At 34.1% G+C, this 23,839-nt stretch overlaps 1 protein-coding gene across 1 annotated transcript; it reads left to right on the top strand.

Annotated features, from left to right (window-relative positions):
• Positions 1–22,368: 22,368 nt before the first annotated feature.
• Positions 22,369–23,625, top strand: LOC131659420 (uncharacterized). Its single transcript, XM_058928611.1, has one exon. It carries the CDS (start codon positions 22,369–22,371, stop codon positions 23,623–23,625), a length of 1,257 nt encoding a protein of 418 aa, XP_058784594.1.
• The last annotated feature ends 214 nt before the right edge of the window (positions 23,626–23,839 follow it).

A 23,839-nucleotide genomic window follows, 5' to 3' on the forward strand; every position in this document is an offset into this window, starting at 1 on the left:
ATTTATTTTAATCGATAATTACACACTTTCTCTTTCTTAATTAAAATTTCAAATTTCTCTCAAATTTTCTTCCCACACTTTCTTACTTTCATTTTAATTTTTTTTCTCTATTTATGTATCAACTCTAAAAAAAATTTATTTTTTAATTTTAATAAAATTAAAAATATTGTAATATCACGGGTCACTATCAACATAATACTTATTTTATTTAATCAATCATTGTTTTTATTAGAGAGATAATATTCTTATTTTTAAAAAAAATTTCTTTTCTTCATTTCACGATTTTTTTAAAGATTATTTAATACAATTAAATTCATATGATTATTGTTCATTTTACATTTGTATTTAAATATATTTTATATCGGATCAAATAAATTTTTTTTTCACGGGTCATTATCAACAAAGTATCTAATTTTTATTTTTAAATGTTAAAATTTCATTTTTTTATCTTCATCTTCCAGATTCTTTTTTTATATAATTATTTAATATAATTAAATTTATATAATATTTTTCATTTGTAATTAAATCATTTATTAAAAATTTATATGTATCTAATTAATTTCATACAATATTAAATAAATTTACCCGTGCGGAAGCACGGGTATCTTACTAGTTAAAATTCTGTGATTGGTTGTGCGTAAAACAATTTCTTGGGTATGTGTCCACCTAAGAATTTTCCGTTGTAAACTGTCGTTGTTAATTGCACCTGGAAGTATTTTCTCGGCAATAATAATTGTTGGGAGAGCTATATTGACATCGTTTCATAGGCAATTATCACTACTACAAATAATGATTTTTACGAGGAAACTTACTCTTAGAACAATGAAAAAACTAGGGTATATGTTTTAGGAGTGTCGTGTTTTATTAATTTTTTTTTAAAAAAAATTTAATCCTCGAATATTTAATAAAATTGAAGTAAGGTAGCAATAAAGGATTTCGCTTCGACACTCCGTTGCTGCATTTTATTAAATATATTTTTCAACGGCGCCTTTCCAAAAAAATTTAATCCTCGAATATTTAATAAATATATTTTTCACTTGGCGCCTTTCCAATGAAGTTTTTTTATTGTTTTTTATTTATTTCAACGGGGAGGTAAAATGTTTTGCATTAACAATTTCATAATACTAATTTTAAAATCTTATTTTAATACTTTATTTGATATACATTAACCTCCGATTTTATTAAATAACCGACGTGGTAAATCTTTTAAATAAATTCCCATAAAATGACGCTATGAAGTTTTCTTTTATATTTCATAATTTTAATGATCGGATTTTGTGTAAATCCAACATGACACTTATTTTGCATGAAATAATTCAAAATATTATCTAGTTTCTAACATTTCATTTACCTATCCACACTCAAACCTATCATTTGTTATACAAGTATATTTTATGTGAAATACTAATAACATATCTATTGTGTAAACATAAGATGTGTTCATTGTTACTCCAAATAATAAGTACGTGAAAAAGAAAATGATTGCTTATTATGGTGAGCGTTGGAGAGGGTTCAAGACACAACTCACCCATGATTATATTAAAAATGGAGCAAATAAAGAATAACCACCATACGAGGTATATTCATTTATTGATAAAGCTACTTGGGAGGAATTTGTAGAGTCTCGTAATCCTCCCAAGTTCTTGGAAAAGAGTCAAAAAGGAAAGAAATATTGAGCTAGAAATATCTATCCACATAGGTTATCTCGTGGAGGATATCAAAGACTTGAAAAAATTTTGATTAAGGAAAAAAGAAAACAAATAGAGGAAGAGCTGAGAGGTTATACAAGTCTTGATCGAACTCCATCTCCACCATCACGACCGAGAAATGAAAGAGGGCACGCTAAAGAAAAGATGGGGAGTACATATCATATTCTACGCGCGAAGTGGCTCAAAGGATTGTAAGTAGATACTTTTTTCAAAAGTATTTATTTTAGTTAAATCAATTTGGTAAAGATAAAATTTCATGTGTTGTAGGATGATCTTGTTGAACAAACCAAGGTCGGCCTCTTCGCTTCACAAGGTCGGCATGACATATTGGTAGAAGCGATTAGAACAGAGGAGCATCATGGGCGTGTGTGTGATCTTGGTAGAGGCGTTGGCTTCAAGGTACATTTTGGACACTCTCAACCATCTAGATAGGAAATTAGTAAGAGAGAGGTGGAAGAGATTGTTGCTGTTGAGTTAGGGAAATAAAGGGAGAAGTGGAAGGAGGAATATGATAGGTATTTGAAGGATGATATTGAGAGGTTGTAGACGGTGCAGGAGAAGTTCTTGGAGGAGGAGAAGAAGAAGTTGTTGTAAACGCTGCAAGAGAAGTTCTTGGAGGAGGAGAGGGAGAAGTTGTTGCAAACGGTGCGGGAGAGTGTCATGAAGGAGCAAGAGGAGCGAGAGAGGATGAATGGAGAAAATATATCTGAGAAGTGTACCCGCAATGTTCTTGAGGTATAAGTTGTATGTTATTGTTATTATTGTCTGCGTATTTCAATTTTTGATTGTATTTATGTTGTTTTTATGATGTAGAAATTGATTTTGTTGGGTATATTTAGCCACACAAATTCAAATCAGTTGGAAATTTGAGAGAATGTGGTTAAGAAAGTTACAGGTGGTACAAGCGCGCCACATAGTTTTTTTTCCAACCAGGGAAGTGTTAAACTCTCACCATCAAATCAAAATAGCCTTCAAAGACTAGAGATGATGATGGCAATTATTAATGAAGATTAAATATTGAGTATTCAATTAAGTCATGATCCAGAGGAGTTATTCATACTTTTTAAGCTCTCTATACATGAATTTTTAAAGGGGGTGAGTGGCTAGACAATCTTGTATTATAATTGTGGTACTCGTAAGTATAGTTTTTACGTTGATTTCTATTTATATTCATAGTTTCTTGTAATTTAACATAAAAATTTGTCCTTGCAGGCACATGCATGAGTTATGTTCTGAAAGGAAGCTTCTAAACAATTATTGTATCTCGGATGATGCGAAGATTGCTCTTACTCGCGATTCGCCAGGACACAAAATAAAAATTTACTTAGAAGACAAGTTGATGGAGAAAGGGAACACCAAAGATTGTTATTTGGCCCCGTTTATCCGCGAGTACGTATATATTAATTTGGGTTTTCATTTATAAATCAATTTTATCCATATTATTAATTATTCTGAATGTTTATCCAAGCGACATTGGCAACTACTAGTCATATGTCCCAAGAAAAATACTATAGTTGTGTTTTATTCGTTGCACTCTGGGCTTCCCGAAGTTGTGATTAACGCTATGAATGGATAAGTGGTATTATTTTCAATACTCATATTTAAATTTAAAATTGAATAGTTTTTATTCATGTATATTTTTAACCGACATGTATAGAGAGATGGAGTAATTTAATGCGTGCAAAAAGAATCTTATTGGTAAAAAAGTCACGCTATGTTCAACCAAAAGTAAGTATATTACTTTTGCTTTTTGACATTATATTATTTGTGTTTATTAGTGTGACATAAATAAATCAAAATTATTTGTAGTGGTGAAAACAACTCGACAACTATTCTTGTGGATACTATGTTATGAGATATATGCTCCATATTGTATCTAGATACATTACAAATGGATGGATGAAGAATAAGATATTAGCTTAATCCATATATACACACATATGTATACTTATAAGTTAATGTTGATGTGTAAATATGTAAATGTCAAATGTGTGTATTATCTTGATGATGGTAACATGTAAATTTGTACATTTTGTTTAAAATGATATGTTATATACCAATTTTGTTACATATTTTATAGTTTTTATGTAAAAAATGATACATGCATGTTAATAGTTTTACAATAATATGATACAGTCCAATGAAAGTGATTCAGATAAAAAAATACATGCTAGTAAAATTGGTACATGAAGCGCAAGTATTTTATTCTCACGATTTACAACCTATCTCCTTGGTTGTGCATGAAGCGCAAGTATATGTTGTTATCTATGATTATTTTTGAACCAAAATAACCTAGAAATAATGTAGATGTTTATCTAAGCACATTAGTTGAAGATTTGATACTTTGGTAGGAGGAAGTCGTTGACGTTGATGATGTGTATTCAGGTGAAAAGTTTAAGATGTGTGCCATGTTATTTTACACAATTAATGACTCTCATGCATATGGTAATTTGGCTGGATACAATGTCAAGGGACATAAAGTGTGTCCTATATGTGAATCTAATACATGTTTTCACCAACTTGAATTAGGAAAAAAGATCGTTTACCTTGAGCATCAAAATTTTCTATAACCCAATCATTCTTATTGTAAATTATGGAAGGCTTTTAACGAAACCAGGAGTTTGATATTGCCTCAAACCTTTAACTAGAAATGAAAATTATAAGTGACAAGAAGACCTTAGTGTTGTCTTTGTAAAGAATAAAAAAGGGTCTGTTGAGAGAAATATTTGGAAAAAGAGGTCGATGTTATTTGATCTTCCATATTGGTCTAACCTCAATGTAAGATATTTTGTTGATGTGATGTATGTGGAGAAAAATATGTATGATAATTTGATTCGAACACTTATAAAAAAATCGGGAATGACTAAAGATAGTAAAAATTCTAGCCTAGATATGGCGATAATAGATGGCTCCAAAAGATTTAAGAAAAATAACATATTTGCCTCCAGCATGTCACGCTTTATTTAAAAAGGAAAAAAAAATGTTTTTGTGAGTGTTTGCATGGTATAAAATTCCCAAAGGTTACTCATCAAACATCAAGAAACTAGTATCAATGAAAGATCTCAAGTTAAGTGGCTTAATATCTCATGATTCTCATGTATTAATGCGACAACTTCTACCAGTGACTATCCATGACATCTTACCAAAAAATGTAAGAGTAACTATAACCAGATTGTGCTTATTCTTTAATGCTATATGTAATAAAGTTCCTGATTTAAAAAAAAAATAGAATTAGAAGATGAGGCTTCAATAATCTTCTGTCAATTTGAGATGTATTTCTCTCCATCATTTTTTGACATTATAGTTCACTTAATTGTTCATCTAGTTAGAAAAATCAAATTTTGAGGTTTAGTTTATTTAAAATGGATGTATCAACTAAAGCGATACATGAAGATATTTAAAGGATATACAAAGAATCATCACCAACCAGAAGCATCAATTGTAGAAAGGTACATCATAGAAGAAGTTGTTGAGTTCTATACAAACTATTTGTCGGAAGCAGAGTCTATAGGAATTCCAAAGTCTCATCATGCTGACAGATATGAAGGTAGAGGTACTCAAGGTTGAAATGTTATGTCAATGCCTTGGATATAGTTCTTCAAGAACGTTTGTATATATTGAATAATGTTGATGAAGTTTAATAGTACTTATCTACTCAAAAAAGACTTATCAAGAAAAAATATCCTTGAATGAGTGACAAGTGGTTCTTGAAAGAGCATAACAAGAATTTCATAAGTTGGTTTAATGAAAGGATTTCTTATGATTATAGTGCATCCAAGACAATTAAATGGATGGCGTACATGCCAAAATTTAATGTAGTAACTTAAACCGCATACGACATTACTAATATCTCCATTTATACAAAATTAAAAGATGATCTTAGTACAATGCAAAATAGTGGTATTATGGTTGAGGTTGAATCCATGTATTTCTCTAGTTCAAAAAATAAATCCTATATTGTCATCTAGAGCATACTTTGGAGTCATTTAGGGGAATTGAGAGATTGATTATGTTTTGTTTAAAGTGTCTTTATTTAAATGCAAGTGGGTTGGAAATAACATTGATGTACAAACTGATGAGTTAAGATTCACGCGGGTTGACCTTAGCAAGAAAACTTATATGACCGAACTACACATCATGATACCCAGCAAAACAAGTGTTTTATGTGACTGATCTTTACGACAAAAGATGGTCAATTATTCTAAAAGGGAATGAAATTTATGATAATGATGAAAATCATTATTTAAATTTTTATGTTCCTTCGGCTCCTTGCACAACACAAGTGCGTACCTCATATGAAGTAGTTTGAAAGAGATGATGTGCAGACTATTCGTAAAAATCATGAAGAAGGCATATGAGAAAATTAACAAAAAAATATTTTTTATTATTTATTCATAATTCATTGTATATTATAATTGATAAGGCTATTTACTAACAAGTGTTACTATTTAAAATTATACGTGTTTAAGGTCAAGACACCAAGAGACAAGAGTTCTCCAAGTCATAGATATTATTTTATGTAATGATGTTATAATTTAGTGTATGTTGTTTATGATATTTTGGTTTTGATATAATATACATTTTTTTATTATTAATGCAAGTTTTGGTTTTGAAGTAATACTATTTTGTACCCATTTTAGTTGCCACAATGGGGATGGTTCACAAATAGTTTGTGTTGCTGTTTCTAGTCTATTTACGATTCATAAAAACACAGGTACAAAAATTGGGAATTTTGTAAAATAAAAAATTTATATTTAAAATATACAAATTATTTCACCATTGTTGGTTCTTTCAATCTTGGTTATATCTAGCGCGCTATCCAAATTAATAAACCTCCAAAAATGGCGTTATTGGGTATATAACGCAAAACCATTGGGTTTTTCACTACGGTTGTATATTACAATTGTGGTGATATGTAGTGTGATTTTCAGTCTACTACCACGACCAATAGACTGTGGTTATAATTAGCCCAATTAGAACCACATGCCACTTTACCATGAACCATTAACCATGGTTATATCTCTTTCTCAACTATTGTTATATGTGTTATCCGTAGTAGTACTACTACATGCCCAAATCACCTACATCTATTTTCCATTGTCTTCTCTACTATAGGTGATACCCCAACACCGTCTCTGATATTTTCATTTCTAATCCTATCATGTCCAGTCATACCACACATCCAAAGAAACATCCTTATCTTTGTTACACATACTTTATCCTTGTGTTGACTCTTAACCGCCTAACATTGTATCCCATACAACATCATAGGTCTTATTGCAGTCCGATAAAATTTTCCTTTTAGCTTGAGTGGTACTTTTGCATCACATAAAACCTCCAAAACCCTCCTCTATTTCATCCACCCAGCTTGAATTTGATGGTTTACACTCCCTTCTATTTCTCCATCATCTTGTATTACAGACCCAAGATATTTAAATCATGTGACTTGAGAAATGATATGGTATCCAACTTTCACCTCTAAGTTAGAAACTCTTTTTCTTTTGTTGAAATTACATTTCATATACTTCTTCTTACTTATTCTTAGGCGAAAATCATGTATTTTTAAAGATCTTCTCGAAGTCTTCAACCTCTCATTTAAATCCTCCTTCAATTCTCCAAGTAAGCTATATAATTTGCAAAAATCACGCATCTCGGTGCAAGTTGTGTTAGCCCATTCAATAATGCTCCATCATACGTCTTACTCCCTCCGTTTTTTATTATAAGTCGCTTTAGCCTTTTTACACATATCAAGGAAGTCAATAACTTTTGCTAATTTTGTAAATATATTATAGGATGTTCCAATATTACCCTTTTTAAATTGAATTTCAAAATATATTTTTTCTAAATATACTAGATTAATTTTTATAATTTGTTAATGAAGTATTTAAACGACAATTATTTTATCAATAAAAAATAACATGTCTTAAATAAAAAAATACTTCTTATTTTAAAAATAAAAAAAAATCACTTTATTATTTTCTCTCTCTTAAATAAAGTCATTATACCTATTTTTGTATCACTCATTCCTTATTTTTCTCTCTCTCTCAAACTAAAATTCATGATTTTTTTCTCTCAACAGAATTATGATACGGTAAACATGAGAAGATTCACGTTGAAGAGAGAAATTTTTTAGAGTTTTAATCACTTTTAAGAAAGAGAAATTTTTTGGAAAATTCACAATTTAATGGGGGAGTTTAACGAGAGAGAATTTTTCTCTAAAAAGTTGGACTAATGCATTGGATTTGGAATATAACATTGAAAAGGTCATTGTGCATTGGAATACAACTTTAATTGAAATATGAAAACCGTAGAAAAAATAAAGTTTAGGGGCATTTTACTAAATGACTTATATTTAAACACAATTTTTTTCCAAAACGAAATATAATAAAAAACGGAGGGAGTAGTAGATAAATTGCTTCCATGTTCGACCTTCCAGACATAAATCACATTAATTCTCGATTACTTAATTCTCTTTTCTTTGTTTCTGAACAATCACTTTTTCCCATAATTTCATGTTGTGACTCATAAGTTCAACCCCCCTATAATTTGCACAATTTTGTAAATTCCCTTGTTTTTATAGATTGAAACTAGAGTGCTTCTTCTCTAATCATTTGGCATTTTCTTTGACCTCAATACCTCTATCTCCAAGAAATTTTCACACTCCAATAGGTGTTATAGTTTCGATCCTCTTCTCTAATTCTAAGCCTGCTAGAGTCTCGTGAGATATCATATCCTTCACTAAATAAATTATAGAAATATGTCTACCACCCATCCTTTATATCATTTTCTTGAACCTAAACATTTCCTTCTTTGTCTTTAACACACTTCACATGATCCAAATCTATTGTATTTCTTTCACTTCCTTTAGTAATATTGGTATACTTCGTCAAAAGCTTGGGTTATTGCTTCACTCACCACCTTCTTGGTCTCATTCTTAACTTTCTTATACTTTCCCAAGTTTCGTCGTTTTTACACCAAGGCCATTCTTTAAAAGAATTACTTTTTACTGTAACTTTACTCTGAACACTTTCATTCCACCACCATGATTCTTTACCCCTATGTGCAAAAACTCTTGATTCCCCCAACGTCTCTTTAGCCCCTTTTCTGATCTCTTAGGTCATCTTACTATATATATATATATATCATTTTCACTTCCCTATGTTTGTCCAAACCATCCCTCCATGATGTTATGTTGGAAACTTCCTATTTTTCACCCTTTAAATGTCGCCACTTGATTCTTGGAGCTACCATGCAACTCCTTCTTTTTGTTCTCCCATTGATTCTTACATTCATAACCAATACTTTATGTTTGGTAGTCAAGGTCTCTCTTGAATTAAATTTATAGTGCAAGAAAATCTTCATATTTTACTTTCTGATAAGAAAGAAATGTATCTGAGAACATATTATCCCACTTTTATATGGGACAAGATGCTCTCCTATTTTCCTAAACCAAATATTCGCTATAGTAATATCCAAAGCCCACAAAAATTTCAAGATGGATTTACCCTCCTTATTCACCTTCCTTAAACCATACCCCCATACCCGCTATTAAAACCTCTTACTATAATGCCTACATGTCCATTTAACCCCCCTCATAGAAAAAGCTTCTCTCCCTGGGGTATATCATGAATTAATCCTTCTAAATCCTCCCAAATGTTACCTTAAGGTGATCTGCTAACTCAACTTGAGGTGCGTAAGCACCAATAACGTTAAAGGTGTCTTTTTCCACTACAAGTTTCAAGACTATGATTAGATCTTCTACTATTTTCACTTCCATAATATCCTTCTTCCACTCCTTTCCCACAATAATCCACACCCCGTTTCTCGTTCTAACTTTTATGGTCTACCAAAGCTTAAATCTCTAGTTGCCTAATTCTTTTGCTTTTTCACATGTCTACTTAGTTTCTTCTAGGCACCTAAAATTGATCTTCCTCCTAACCATAATGTCCAACATTTGCATAGATTTTCCACTAAGTATGACTATACTCTATGATCCAAAACGAATCTTACTCTCATGAACTAACTTCTTTATCCACATTTCGACCCTTGTTCTTTTGACATTGTATTCGAGCCATAAAGTGTGTTGCTTATGGCCAACTACCTAGTATTTATATTGTTTCATAGTTGATCTATGTCATAAAGATTCATTAAAGATTTACGTTGGTTGTCGAATGCCTAACACAACCCTCTTCTTTTATTAAGACCGACTATTCATATATTTTGTTTATTGTTGATGAAATTAAAAGTTCTTCAATTTATAATCTAATATCTATCAACTATAATTTGTTTTCTTAAAGTAGTAAGTTGAAGAAAAAATTGTTCTTCAATTATGAGATTTTTTTAACACAACCAAAAAATGTTAAAGTATACATTTTTGGTATTTTAAGCTATTGAACTAAGAAATGCATAAAGTAAAATAATATAAAATAATAAATGGATAAAATGCGTGAAAAATGTGTTTGACTATTTGTGTTAGTTAAAAAAAATTACAATACAGTATTTATATGAAAATACAAGTTATACAAATAAAACTAATGTTAACAACGTAATTCATCATTACTCAATTAATTATGTGATTTCGGTAAGTTAGCGAGCTTTTAAGTTTAGTCCGTGTATTTTTTTTTGTCAGTAAAAGCCAAAATTTTCAAAAATTGATCCCATGAGGGCTTGAACCTTGGACATCTTAGGTTATCCCTGTAAGTTTAATAATTAGTTGAAATATTTAATAAACTAAATATTTAATAAACTAAAAGGTTAACATATTAATAGTAGAAATATTAAATAGTTTAAATATTAAATAATAATTATTATTTCGTAATATTAATCAAATTAAAATTAAAATATAATATAAAATAATTATTATGAAATGAAATTATTAAAATGAAGTATAATATAAAATGTTAAGTAATTTACTAAATGCTAAAACAGATATATATATAATATAGATATATTATGGTTGTAATGTTATAAACCAAAGGACAACTTTGTCTAGTGGATAGTGAGTATTATGTGATTGCAAGGGGCATGGGTTTAACATTTGTTAGAAACAAAATTTTTAAGGTTCAACATTTGTTAAAAACAAAACTTTTAAGCTTTTGCATTTAAATATTTAAGATCAAAAAGAAAGAAAAAACTAAAAAGGGGCTTCTTGGAATTCTGGAGATAAAAAAATAGAAAATGAAAAAAATTGGTTGCCACGTTAGCACTGTTTGCTATGTCAACGTTTTTGTAATAGAATTTTAAAGTCAGAGACCAACGCCAACAAGAAAGTGAGATATAGAGACTCAGACAAATAAAAAAGATACAGGGACCAAATTCAAAAACTCGGTAACTTACATGGACCTCAAGACTATTTAAGATTTGTTTTCCAATTGGTGTACGTGAAGCTCTGGGTTTGGTTTGATATTCAATCTTTCATGATATTTCCCATTTCTCTAATTCACAAATGTGTCATCTCCTTATAAAATCACCTTGTGTCAATATTATAGTTTGGCTTGTGACACTATAAAAAGAACATTCTACTAAATTTTGACCATAATTGATAATGTAGAAATTAAAATCGAAAAATCAACGAAACATGTCTCATAAATTTTTTTTTTTTACAAAAGTGGGTCAAAGCCCTGTATTAAAAGAAAAAGATAACAAAAGAGGGGGACTAGGCCAAAACATCAAGAGGAAATAACCCGAAAATAAAAAAGCCATTCAAATTCCTATTGAAGTCCACCAAAACAGTAATATGAACATCATCCCACCAAGAAAAATTGTTTAAAATTAGACCTATGTTAGCTAACTTATCTACAAATTTGTTACCCTCTCTATAGATGTGAGATAAAATATTCCTAGGCAAAACGCCTATAAAACATCCATTCCATCTATTCCTAATAATCCAAGGAACCAATGAAAGCTTAGAAACCGCCACTACCACCAATTTAGAATCTGACTACAACAAAAAGTGAGACCAATTCATAGAATTGGCTTACTCCATAGCACAAATAGCCCCCATAAGTTTGGCAAAAACGGCATTACCAAAACCCAGGAAGTAGGCGAAGCTTCCGAAATGATTGCCACGAAATTCCCTAAACATGTCCCCATAAGCTGCTTTAGGAGGAACCCTAACAACAACCCCATCCGTGTTTCCCTTAAACCAAATCCTTAAGGGAGGAGACCAAAGAACCTCAATATATCTCGAAGGCGAAGGAGGCATGATAAAGCTGTTAAAATTTTTAAAAAGAATAAACTCTTTGCATTTCCACCTACGCTCCTTGCTTAATACGATTACCCGCCCAAGAGACTATAGAAATAACCAAGACAATGCAAGTCTTCCAATTGGTAACTTTATCCAAAAATCTACAATTGTTTCTAGCTCTCCAGATCTCATCAATAATAAGCAAACAGATGGAGAAAATAATGTCTTTAGAATGGTTGGAGAAGTTACCATCCATGAAAATCCAAATATCCTGTGGGGAGGAGAAAGACAAGGTTGTTTGAGAAAATCTAGCCAACCAAAACCAAATACTCCTAGAGAAACGGTAGTTGAAAAACGAGTGCTTGGAAGATTCTGCATTGGTCCTACAAAGGCTACACATAGAAGTCATATGTAGGCCCCTCATCAAAAGAAGGTCGTCCGTAGGCACTTTGTCGATACAAAGACGCTAGAACAGCAAAGAAGTCGGAGGAGGGATGAAATTTCTCCACAACAACTAGCCATCTAGTATCCGAGCTGACCATCCTCCAAAGGGCACCAAGCGAGAGTATCCGAGCCACCTCAATCAACAAAAACATCCTTGGTCAATTCCAAAATAAACAGAAAAGCAGAAAGAGTATTGGGAGGAATGCAAACAAACCCATCTCGAATAAAAGAACTCAAAAGCATTTTTAAATTCTTGAAGTTCTATTGAGGAATATTCAAGTAATCCGCAAGAATAGTGACGCACCAGTTATCTAGCCAGAAGTTTATCTTATCGCCTTTGCCCACTAGCCATCTAGTATTATCTTTGATAACTTAGAACATGGTCTTCATACTAGACCAAACAGAAGAGTGAATATGGTAGTTAATATGGGAATCAGACCTTAGAGTCCTAGCTTTAACCACTTCAGCCCAATGATCATCTGAAGTAAGCAAATTCCAACACTGTAGAAGGTTGGAAGCAATATTAATAGACTTAATGGAGCGCAACCCAAGCCCTCCCGCATCTGTTAGCAAACAACATTTTTCCTAGGCTATTGTAACTAGATTACGCTTCATAACATCCCCACTCCAAATAAAATTCCTGCAAAATTTCTCAATCAACTTCAAAAGAGACATATGTCAATCGTAAATAAGCAGAGTATGCATAAGCATGCCTTGAATAACCGACTTGACAAGAATAGACTTCCCCGCAATATAAATAATGAGAAGGAATTCAGAGATTTTTTGTACCCTTGATCAACAAAAGCTGCCGAGAGGCAGCCAACTTAGAAAGGGCCCCACTTAAAACCTCTTCCACAAGACAAAAAAGTAAGGGGGAACAGGGTCCCCTTGCCTAAACCCTTGCAAAAAATGAAAAAACCATGCTGCCCTCCGTTAATGGAATTCGAAACCTGAGCATACCAGAGAATACAAAAAATCATGCCACAGAAATTGTCATTGAAGCTAAAGCACTGCAGGACCTTGAGGAGAAAATCCGAACTAATCGTATCTAACGATTTAGAGATACCCACCTTCAAAGCAATGTTCGCCCAAGAGATTTCTTGTGCAAAATGTTAGCCACCTCCGAAGTTAACATAGTGCAATCTGAAATACTTCTACCATTGACAAACGCCTTTTGCTCTTTTGAGATAAGATTAGGAAGAATCTTGGCCAACTTGTCAGCAAGGATCTTCGTGATGATTTTGTGCTTGAAATTTGCGAGAGCAATGGGCCCCAACTGTTCAATCTTGTCAGTACCTTGAATCTTGGGAATAAGTACCAGAGTATTTGAGTTATAGTTGGGAAAAATCCAATTGTCCTTGAAAAATTGCATAGTTTCACTGTGAACATCGTCTTGGATAATAGCCTAGTAGTTTTGAAAGAAAAAAGGCCCAAATCCATCTGGACCAGAGGTACTCTCCTTTTTCAGACCAAAGACAATAGAATAACTTTCCTCCATTGAAAGGAACATGGTTAAAATGGAATTACTCTGATCATCGACCAACTTTGGAATGACCTCCTCCACCAAGCTAAAATACTACAAAATAGAAGAGTTGTTAAAAAGATTCTCGTAGTACTCCACAACATGTGCAGCAATAAGCTCCTTGTCCGTCACCATCTGGTTGTCCACCTTAAGAGAGTGAATCAACTTAGTGGCATTCTAACTTTTCACAACCCGATGGAAAAATTTAGTATTCCTATTGCCCTCGGAATACCACTTCAATATAGCCTTGTCTCTCTAGAAAATATCCTCAATATTAAGGGCACGATCAGGATCCATATGAGCATTCTTCTCTTGATCCGCAAGAAAATCCAAATATCATTTGTTGTCCAATTGAAGGTGAATATCCTTTAGATTAGTATCTGCCAAAGTCACATTATCCATAACATTACCAAAAACATTAAAGTTACAATTATTTAGTTTAGACTTAAGAATTTGCAACTTTCTATTCAAAACAAACATGATACATCCGACAATGGTTTTGGACCAAACAGACCAAATAACATCTTCGCACCCCTAGTGATGACTCCACATTTGAAGAAATCTGAATTGAGACATAAACTCAGCATTTTGACAGTTAAAATCAAACATAATAGGAAAGTGATCAAAATTTGTCTTGGCTAACGTTGTGCAGGAGATACTGTTGCAAGCATCCAACCATAACTGATTGCAAATAACTCTATCTAATCTCTTTTGGGTATTGGCTCTTCCACATATCCCGTTATCCCAAGTAAACCTTGCACCAGTTGTAGGAATGTGCAGAAGATGGTTGGAGTCCATCCAATAGGAGAATTTCTCCATAAGAATTCTAGAATGATTATGTGAGACTGAATATTCGTGAGCTCCCAGAATTGCGTTAAAGTCACCCACAAAACTCCAAGGCAGCGCGTGAGAGACCATAGCAGAGGACAGACTATGCCAAAGGATTTTCCTAACAACATAACTTGTGGAAGCATAAATACCAGCTAGAGCAAAAACCTTATCATCAAAATTAACCTTAATAGCGATCACTTGATCAAAGGTAAACAGAACAACCAGATTAATGTCTTCCACACAAAAACGCCAAATATTAGGATCCAAATTCTCTCTACAATTAAGCGCCACCATCTTAAACCTAAGTCTCCTAAGCCAACTAGCAGGGAATTTATCAAAAACCATCCACAGTTCAACAACAAAAATAATTTGAGGCTTATTCTTAATAATAAGCCTTTTTAAAGCCAATTTGGTCGGAGAGTTGCCTAAGCCTCTCACGCTCTAATAAATTCACTTCATAAGGAAAGTTTAGATTTACCAGCTATATGTCTGGTTAATTTAGATCCCTTAGTGCTTTTCCTCCTCTTGGACTTTGCTGGTTGATAACCATCATTAGTGTCCCCGGGATTACCCTCCACTTCAAGGTCATCCAAGTTATTCCAAGATTTAGTAAGGAAGTCTTCATTGATCTTCTCAACTAGATCTGTTTTACCAAGGTCAGGTGGTTTCACTTCCTGAACTACAAGAGTATCCTCAATACCATCCGATTCTTCAGACGAATTATGCACAATAGACGCAAGAATTAATTGTCTTTCTAGAATGACTGTGTGAGTCTTAGGGACATCTTTAGTTACATCTTCAACAGGATCTGAACCAGTTTGTATAGGAGTCAAGACATCTACCCTAGGTGCTTCAGTCTCTTTAGGGTAACCTGTACCAAAAGGGACATTACCACCACTTGGTTCCTCCACTACCACACCCTTGCCTCTGTCCATCTGTGAAACCTGAACATAAGCACATTTAGTTTCCATTTTCTTCCTATCCTTATAATGACTTACATCATCCAATCTCCTTTTCTGATACCGTTTAAAACTATGACCAATAATGCAACATTCAAGGAAATAATCTGGAAGATTATCATACTCCAATTTCACAAAAAAAAAAAAGCAAAGCCGTGCCTTTCCACCAATTTTTTTATCTCAGTTCCAATTTGAGGTCTAAATCCACCAAGACCCTAACAAAATGCCCAAATGGCCTATCAAAACATCTCTTTATAGAAGCTGAATCGGTACAAAGAGAGCTCCATATACTGCTAGCAATGGTAAAGACAATCCTTGGCCTCCAATATTCCTGCAAAAAACCATGAATCTGAACCCAAACCTGAGCCAAAGTTAGCTTCAACGAATTAGGATTGAAATCCTTACTCCATGGGAAAAGTTTCAGAAAACCTGGGTTTAAATTCCAAGAGTTGATAGACCTAACCCTTCTAAAATCTTCCAAAGAGGAGAAAGCAAACTCAAAGTAACCTTTTCCCAAAGAACTGATTCCCCATTTACTAAAAGCTTTCCAAAGGACCATTAGTTTCGCCCTCAGAGCGACCACAGTTAGAGGAGATGATCCCTTTGGCTAGATGACTCTGCCGTGAAGATTATGTTTACACGATTCAACACCAAGCAAATACTCCTCTTTTGGAATAACAATTGCTTAACGATATCCTTTGACACAAGGTTTAGGGAGTTAGCTCACTAGAATGCTATAGACATTTTTGACGAAATCCGCAAACGATTTATGTTGTTTTAGAGGGACCTCCGATGCCACAATCTTAGCCAAAGTAGGAATAGAAGTACCAAGGAACTTCCAGGGTACAATTGGTTCTGGCATTGAACAGAAAAAGAAAAAAAATAGGAATGAAAACTACAAGAAGGTGAACAATGATCTTGACCTAGTAGAAAAATCAATTATGATAAGTTAAAAATTATTTTTGGCTTTTTCAAATATATTTTCGAAAGAGTTTTTAAAGGATGAAGTTGGAAAAAAAAATTTATGAGTGCGTATATATATTTTAACATAAAGAGAGCTAGAAATTATCATATGATCATACTTAAATAAACTAACTTAAAATTCTGATTGAAGACTACTTTAAAGCTTGAGGTGTATTTCTTTGATGATATTCATAATATTTAATTTTTATAAATTGATTTAGTGTCAACATTATTAATAATAACCATCTCTATTCCAAATTTATAGGTGGCAAAATGGGTCTGGTCCGTCGGGCATGCCCGTTTTGCTCGCACTTTTATGTCGGACGGACCAAGGTTTTAGGCCCTCACTCTCTAGTGTGGCCGTCCCACCCGTCCCATTTTTTTATGTGGGCTTTTATAGTCACGTGCATTAACATAAATTATGTATTTTTAGGCTTAAAAAGTACAGTGTCCTCGGGCTTAGCCCATCTCCCCTCACTTTTTTTGTGGAGAGGGTCAAAATTTTAGGCTCACTCCCTCAACTATGACCGTACCGCACCGTCCGTTTTCTTAAAAACTTTGCGGGGCGGGCTTAAACGAGGCAGGCATGCCCGTTTGCCACCCCTACAAATTTATACATGCTATCTATTTTTGACAATTGTCATTTTAACACTAGATATATTAATAAGTATAAATATAGTTTAGTTTGTATGTGAAAGACAAATTATAAACAATTTATAAATTTACTTTTAATTAATAATATATAAAAGAATAATTAAAATGATTGAAGGAAAATAAATAATATTTTGTTAAGACTATGATTGAAAAAGAAACATATATTAAATATTTTGTTTGATTTATAATAAAAATTGAAACGTTTACAATTTCGATCTCTTATACAAAATCAATATTACTAAATTAGAAGTAGGGTTTGAACTCATATATATATATATATATATATATATATATATATATATATATATATATATATATATATATATATATATATATATATATATATATATATATATATATATATATATATATTTGTTGTGAATTCAATGCCAAGAACAAAGTATAATACAAGGGAAGAATAAAGGACAAGGAAGAAGAAGAACACAAATTAATTATAACTGCTATTCTTTTACTTTCTCTTAGAAAATAAGATCACAAGAATATCAAATAACTTCTCTCACCCTAAATTAGGATTTGCTCTATATGCAATGATGAGAGACTAGTATGCTATTTATAATAAAACCTAACATACTAACTAATGGGCTTTTTCCACAAGGCCCATTATACAAGCCAACTTAATAAACAAGCTAACTTAACAAATTAGGGTTTAAACACTAAACATAATTTAACATGCTAACAACCCTAGCATCTTCGACACAAGCATGTGAACAACCTTTGACTTCATGCTTAATCCTATCGAACCAAGAAGCTACCCTTCGACCATACTACAGTTCGATCCAATATCTCACAAATCTCCACCTTGGACCTAACTCTACAACATCAAAGGAACAAACTAGCTTTCTTCATGCAGCTTCATCAACTGCATACAGTGGAAAAACTTGGAACTCGGCAATGACTTGGTAATCATATCAGCAGCATTGTCCTCAGTCGAAACTTTCAGTACTTGGACTTCTCCATGCTCGATTACTTCTCTAACGAAACGCAACCTCACATCGATGTGCTTAGTTCACTCAGGATATGCTGAGTTCTTCGACTGGTGTATTGCACTCTGACTATCAGATTTAACAGTGATACCTCGACCTTGAAGTTTCAGCTCCTTCACAAAAACTTCAAGCCACAATGCTTCTTTCACAGCTTCAGTTAGGGCAATATACTCCGCTTCAGTGGTTGATAGAGTAACAACCTTCTGAAGTATTGCTTTCCAACTAATTGCAGTACCAAAAATAGTGAAAACATATACAGAAATAGATTTTCTAGAATCCATACAACCTGCATAATCAGAGTTGACATATCCTTCAATTACTGCTTTACTATCTTCACCCAAGGCTCCACCGTAAATTAGGACCCTATTCAGAGACCCATTTATGTACCTTAAAATCCACTTCAATGCTTGCCAGCGAGCCTTTCCAGGATTCGCCATGTACCTGCTTACAAGACTTACTGCATATGCTATTTCGGGTCTAGTACATACCATAGCATACATCAAAGAACCAGATATTAGCATATGGGATGCTATTCATATAGGCTCTTTTGACATCAGTATTGGGACACTGATCAATACTCAGCTTGAATTGAGGGTTTGTTGGAGTCACAACTGGCTTCGAATTCGACATACCAAACTTTTCGAGAATCTTTCGTAGATATGCCTCTTGAGATAAGCATAACTTTGACTTCTCTCTAACTCTCCAATGTCAATTCCAAGAATCCTGAAAGCAGCTCCCATATCCTTCATATCGAACTCCTTATTGAGTTCAGCCTTCACCCTCTTTACATCTTCGACATTGTTGCTTGCTATGAGAATATCCTTCACATAAAGCAACAAAATAACAAATGAATTACCAGGTCAAAATCTAAAGTAAACGCAGTGTTTCGAACTGACTTCTAATGAAACTTATACGTGCCATGAACTTGTCAAATCTCCTATTCCAATGTCGAGGAGATTGTTTCAGTCCATATAAGGATCTCTTTAGCTTGCACACATAATCTTCCTTCCCCTTTTCGACATACCCTTCAGGTTGCCTCATCAGGATCGTTTCATCTAGATCACCATACAAGAACGCAGTCTTCACATCCATCTGTTCCAATTTAAGATCGAACTGTGCCACCATGGCAAGCAACATCTGAATGGATCTATGCTTCACAACAGGAGAAAACACATCATTGAAGTCGACACCTTCTTTCTGAGTGAAATCCATTGCGACCAACCTCGCCTTGTATCTTTTTGACGTCACTCCTTCAATTCCTTCCTTAACTTTGAAAATCCATTTACAGCTGACTAACCTTGCTCCAGCAGGTTTCTTCATCAATTCCCAGGTATGACTATCATGAAGAGATTTCATCTCATCATCCATGGCCTTCATCCATTCAGTCTTATTTCAACTTCTCATAAGTTCCTTATAATCTCTAGGTTCTTCGTCTAGAACCTCATTGGTAGAGATTAATGCATAAGTTATAAGATCTGCATACACAAGTCTTTGAGGTGGCTTGATGACTCTTCTCGACCTATCTCTTGACAATAGGTAGTCATCGACAGTTTCCTCAACTTCCTCAGCATCTTCTGCTTCTTCTTCGACTTCATCTAGAATATTCAATTCAGCATCAACTTGCTCGACCTCAATAGGAATCTCTACATGTTCCAGCTCTTCTGCACTTCGACCATCATCATCATCAGTTTTCTTGAAAGCCATCTCAGCTTCATTGAAAACTACATCTCGACTGGTGATACACCTCTTGTGATCTAGCTCTAGGCACCATAGCCTATAAGCTTTGACTCCTTCAGGGTATCCCATGAACATGCATTTTAGAGCTCTAGGTTCGACCTTTTCTTGCCTAATATGAGCATAGGCTACGCAGCCAGATACTCTCAATTTATAGAGATCTGGTGGATGTCCCGACCAAACTTCTTCAGGTGTCTTCATATCTAACACTGTCAAAGGACATCTGTTTATCAGATATGTTGCTATCAAAACAGCCTCAGCCCAGAACACCTTCTTTAACCCAGCACTAGTCAACATGCATATTACTCTCTCCAAAATAGTTCGATTAAACCTTTCAGCCAAACCATTTTGCTTTGGAGTACCTGCAGTAGTTTTGTGCCTTGCAATACCAGAGGCAGCACTAAAACTGTCCAACGCCTCATTGCAAAATTCAAGGCCATTATCGGTTCTCAACCTCTTGACCTTCCTGCCAGTCTGATTTTCGACTAGAGTCTTCCAACTTTGGAAATTCTCAAAAGTTTCATCCTTAGTCTTCTGGATGAATACCCATAACTTCCTGGAATAATCATCAACGATTGATAGAAAATATCTTGCTCCTGAATGTGATGGACACCATGCAGGCCCCCAAAGATAAGCATGGATGTAATCAAGGGATCCATGTGTTCTTTGTTTGCCTTTGTTGAACTTTACTCTACAAGATTTTCCAAGTACAGAGGGTTCACAAAACTTCATCTTTTCGACTTTGTCTCCACCAAGCAGATTTTGTTTCCCTAATTCGACCAGACCCCTTTCACTGACATGGCCCAATCTCATGTGCCAGATTTCTATCTTCGACAAAGGTTTCGTGGATACAACATTTGTCGAACCACTTACAACTTCAACATCAAGGGTATACAAGCCTTGTTTCTTCACGCCTCTCAAGACTTCCTTCGACTCCTTCATGACTCTTAGGATACTTTTCTCTCCTTGAAAAACATATCCTTTCTTGTCGAATTCACCAAGAGAAAGCAGATTTCTCTTCAAATCAGGAACATACCTGACTTCAGTCAACAACCTTATTGACTCATCATGGAGCTTGAATCTCACAGATCCAACACCTGCAATCTTGCAAGCTTTGTTGTTTCCCAGCAATACTGATCCACCATCTTGATCACATAATTCCTCGAACAAGTCTTTGTTTGGTGTCATGTGCCAAGTGCAACCTGAATCCATAATCCACTCTCTTCTCGAGTTACTACTTGAAACCACAAGGACATCAGATGATTCAAAAGAGTTTGAAAAATAATGTACGAGGAAACATGAAAAAATTAAAATTAATTAAATAGCATATATAATAATATTTTTGGTAAGATTATATTTTTATAAAAATTTTAAATATTAAGAATAATAGAAAAGATTCTATAGAATGTTCCTTATATGGAATTATTAAATCATAAACCTTAATTAAATCTGATGGTTGATGTCCATAGTTCTCGTTTCTCACAAAAGATATCAGTTCTCACCGGATACGCTCCATATATATATATATATATATATATATATATATATATATATATATATATATACACACACACACGAGAGTTCTTAATGATTATTATCATTTTTTTCTAAAGACTAAAAAAATAGAGTTACTATAATACAGAATAGCTATTTTGGTGTATTCATTTTCCTTTGTATACGTTTGCGTATAAGTCAAGTAATAAGAATTCTTAAAGTTGAAAACCTAGTTAAAGAATAGAAGTTGAATTTGTGCTTGGAGTTGGATGGCTGCTAATTGTATGGTGCGTTTGGAAGAAAACTAACATATAAGAGAGGTCAATATGGTAGTGGCGGACGAAAACAAGAAAGGCTTCAGATTAAGGCCGGAAGTTACGGGGAATTATACCAATTAGATTAGTAGACACAGAACCTTGGATACTACGTTATATGAATTGCTCTATATAATTCATAATATGAATTTTTTTTAAAATTTTATATTTAATTTTATATATATATATATATATATATATATATATATATATATATATATATTGGTGTTTCGGACGTGAGAACATGTCACAAATTTATATTTAAAAAAAAGAGAGTGTATATTTATATATAAACAACCAGTAGTTGCGATTTCTAAGTAATATTGAACTATTTGATCAAAGAACTTTCCACGTGATTTTCTAGAGAGAAGGCAGACCTTCTCTCTCTAAAAAATCTTATCGTGTTTTCTCTGCCCTCTTCTATTGAACGTAGTGGCTTTTTTCTCCCCAGTGCCCCTGGTTATTCCTCAACCTAGCCGCAGCTTAGGTTTTATCCTCCCGTTTACATCGGAGACCTGCTCCTTACCTTACCCCTGTGCTTTGTCACTCCAAAGATGGAGAACTGGAAAAACTACGCTCTTTCAAAGGAAGAAGAAGAAGGCGTGGTTGCGGATGAGGGGGAAGTGTTTGAAGACGAATCGATCCAGAGAACCCTCGCTGGAAGACTGTGGACAGAAAGCAACTTTAACTCTAGAGCTTTCAAAAGCACGATGGTGAATGCATGGAAACTGAAACACACTGTGGAAGTTCAAGATCTAAGCAAAAACTTGTTTCTCTTCAAGTTCAGTTCTAGGAGAGACATGGAGTATGTTCTTAAATCCGGGCCCTGGAGTTTTGACAGAGCTCTCCTGGTCCTAAAGCGCATCTCTGGAGAAGAGCAACCGTCGGAATTGGATCTACACTTTAGTTCTTTCTGGGTAAGAATTTATGATCTTCCTCTAGTTCTCAAATCTGATACTATGGCAAAAAAGCTGGGGAATATCATTGGTACCTTTGAAGAAATGGATGCAAAAGAGGCACACAGGAACGGTAGATTTCTGCGGGTTAAAGTCACTTTGGATCTTAAGGAACCATTGAAACGTGGCACTGTTGTTACGTTTAAGGAGAAGAAGATTAGAGTCCACTTCAAGTACGAAAGGCTCCCCATTTTCTGCTTCATATGTGGGCGAATGGGTCACCAAATAAAGGATTGTGAGGCTATCGAAGAACTTAATGAGGAGGGATTCGAAGACATTGAAGAACAAGATCTGGCTTTTGGACAATGGCTGAGGGCGTCTCCTCTACCAAAAATCACTGATGAATCGAAGAAGCGTGAGTCCAGTTCCAGTTTAAGCAGTAAGGATCTCTTTAACGTGTCTTCTAGCCAAAGTCGATGCGAGACTAAGGGGAAGGATAAAGAAGAGGAGGCAGAAGTTCAACTAATCACTGCTGCTGCAAACAATCAGAATAGAGAAAATAAAGACGAAGAGGTAGGACCAAAAAACCAGGTAGATGTCGAAACTGTTGCTGAAACGCTAGGTGCGGTTATGTTGTCTACAGGAATGAACAAAACACAGGCTAGTGTACAAACAGAACCGGCTCAAAAAAAATGGACGCGAAGAAAACCTTCAAAGACTTCTGGATCGACATTGGTGAAGGCCTCAAAGCCAAAGATAACCAAGCGACAACTAGTGGATGTTATGATTTCTGAAGGCCCACTGGATGAGTTGGTTAATGGCGACAAAAAGAGAAAGCAAGCTTTTGAGGGCAGTGATATCCCTGACAACTTCCCAGAGGTGGTGTTGGAGAGCCAGCACCGCCTTCCCCAATGAAAACCATCAGTTGGAACTGCAGAGGGTTGGGGAGCCCTCGAGCAGTTCGAAGTCTTGCGAGACTTCTCAAGGTAGAAAATCCCCATCTTGTCTTCCTTATGGAAACAAGATTGAAATCGGAAGAGATGTTACAACTAAAGAGAAAATTTAATTTCAACTTTGGTGTTACTGTTGACTGTAGTGGTGATGGGAGGGATAGAGCCGGTGGGTTATG

The sequence above is a fragment of the Vicia villosa genome, linkage group LG1, assembly GCF_029867415.1.
Source record: "Vicia villosa cultivar HV-30 ecotype Madison, WI linkage group LG1, Vvil1.0, whole genome shotgun sequence".
Classification (NCBI taxonomy): Eukaryota; Viridiplantae; Streptophyta; class Magnoliopsida; order Fabales; family Fabaceae; genus Vicia; species Vicia villosa.

Bases quoted from the DNA above. Each gene is read 5' to 3' on its own strand.
- LOC131659420 (XM_058928611.1), top strand. From the start codon at position 22,369: ATGGAGAACTGGAAAAACTACGCTCTTTCAAAGGAAGAAGAAGAAGGC.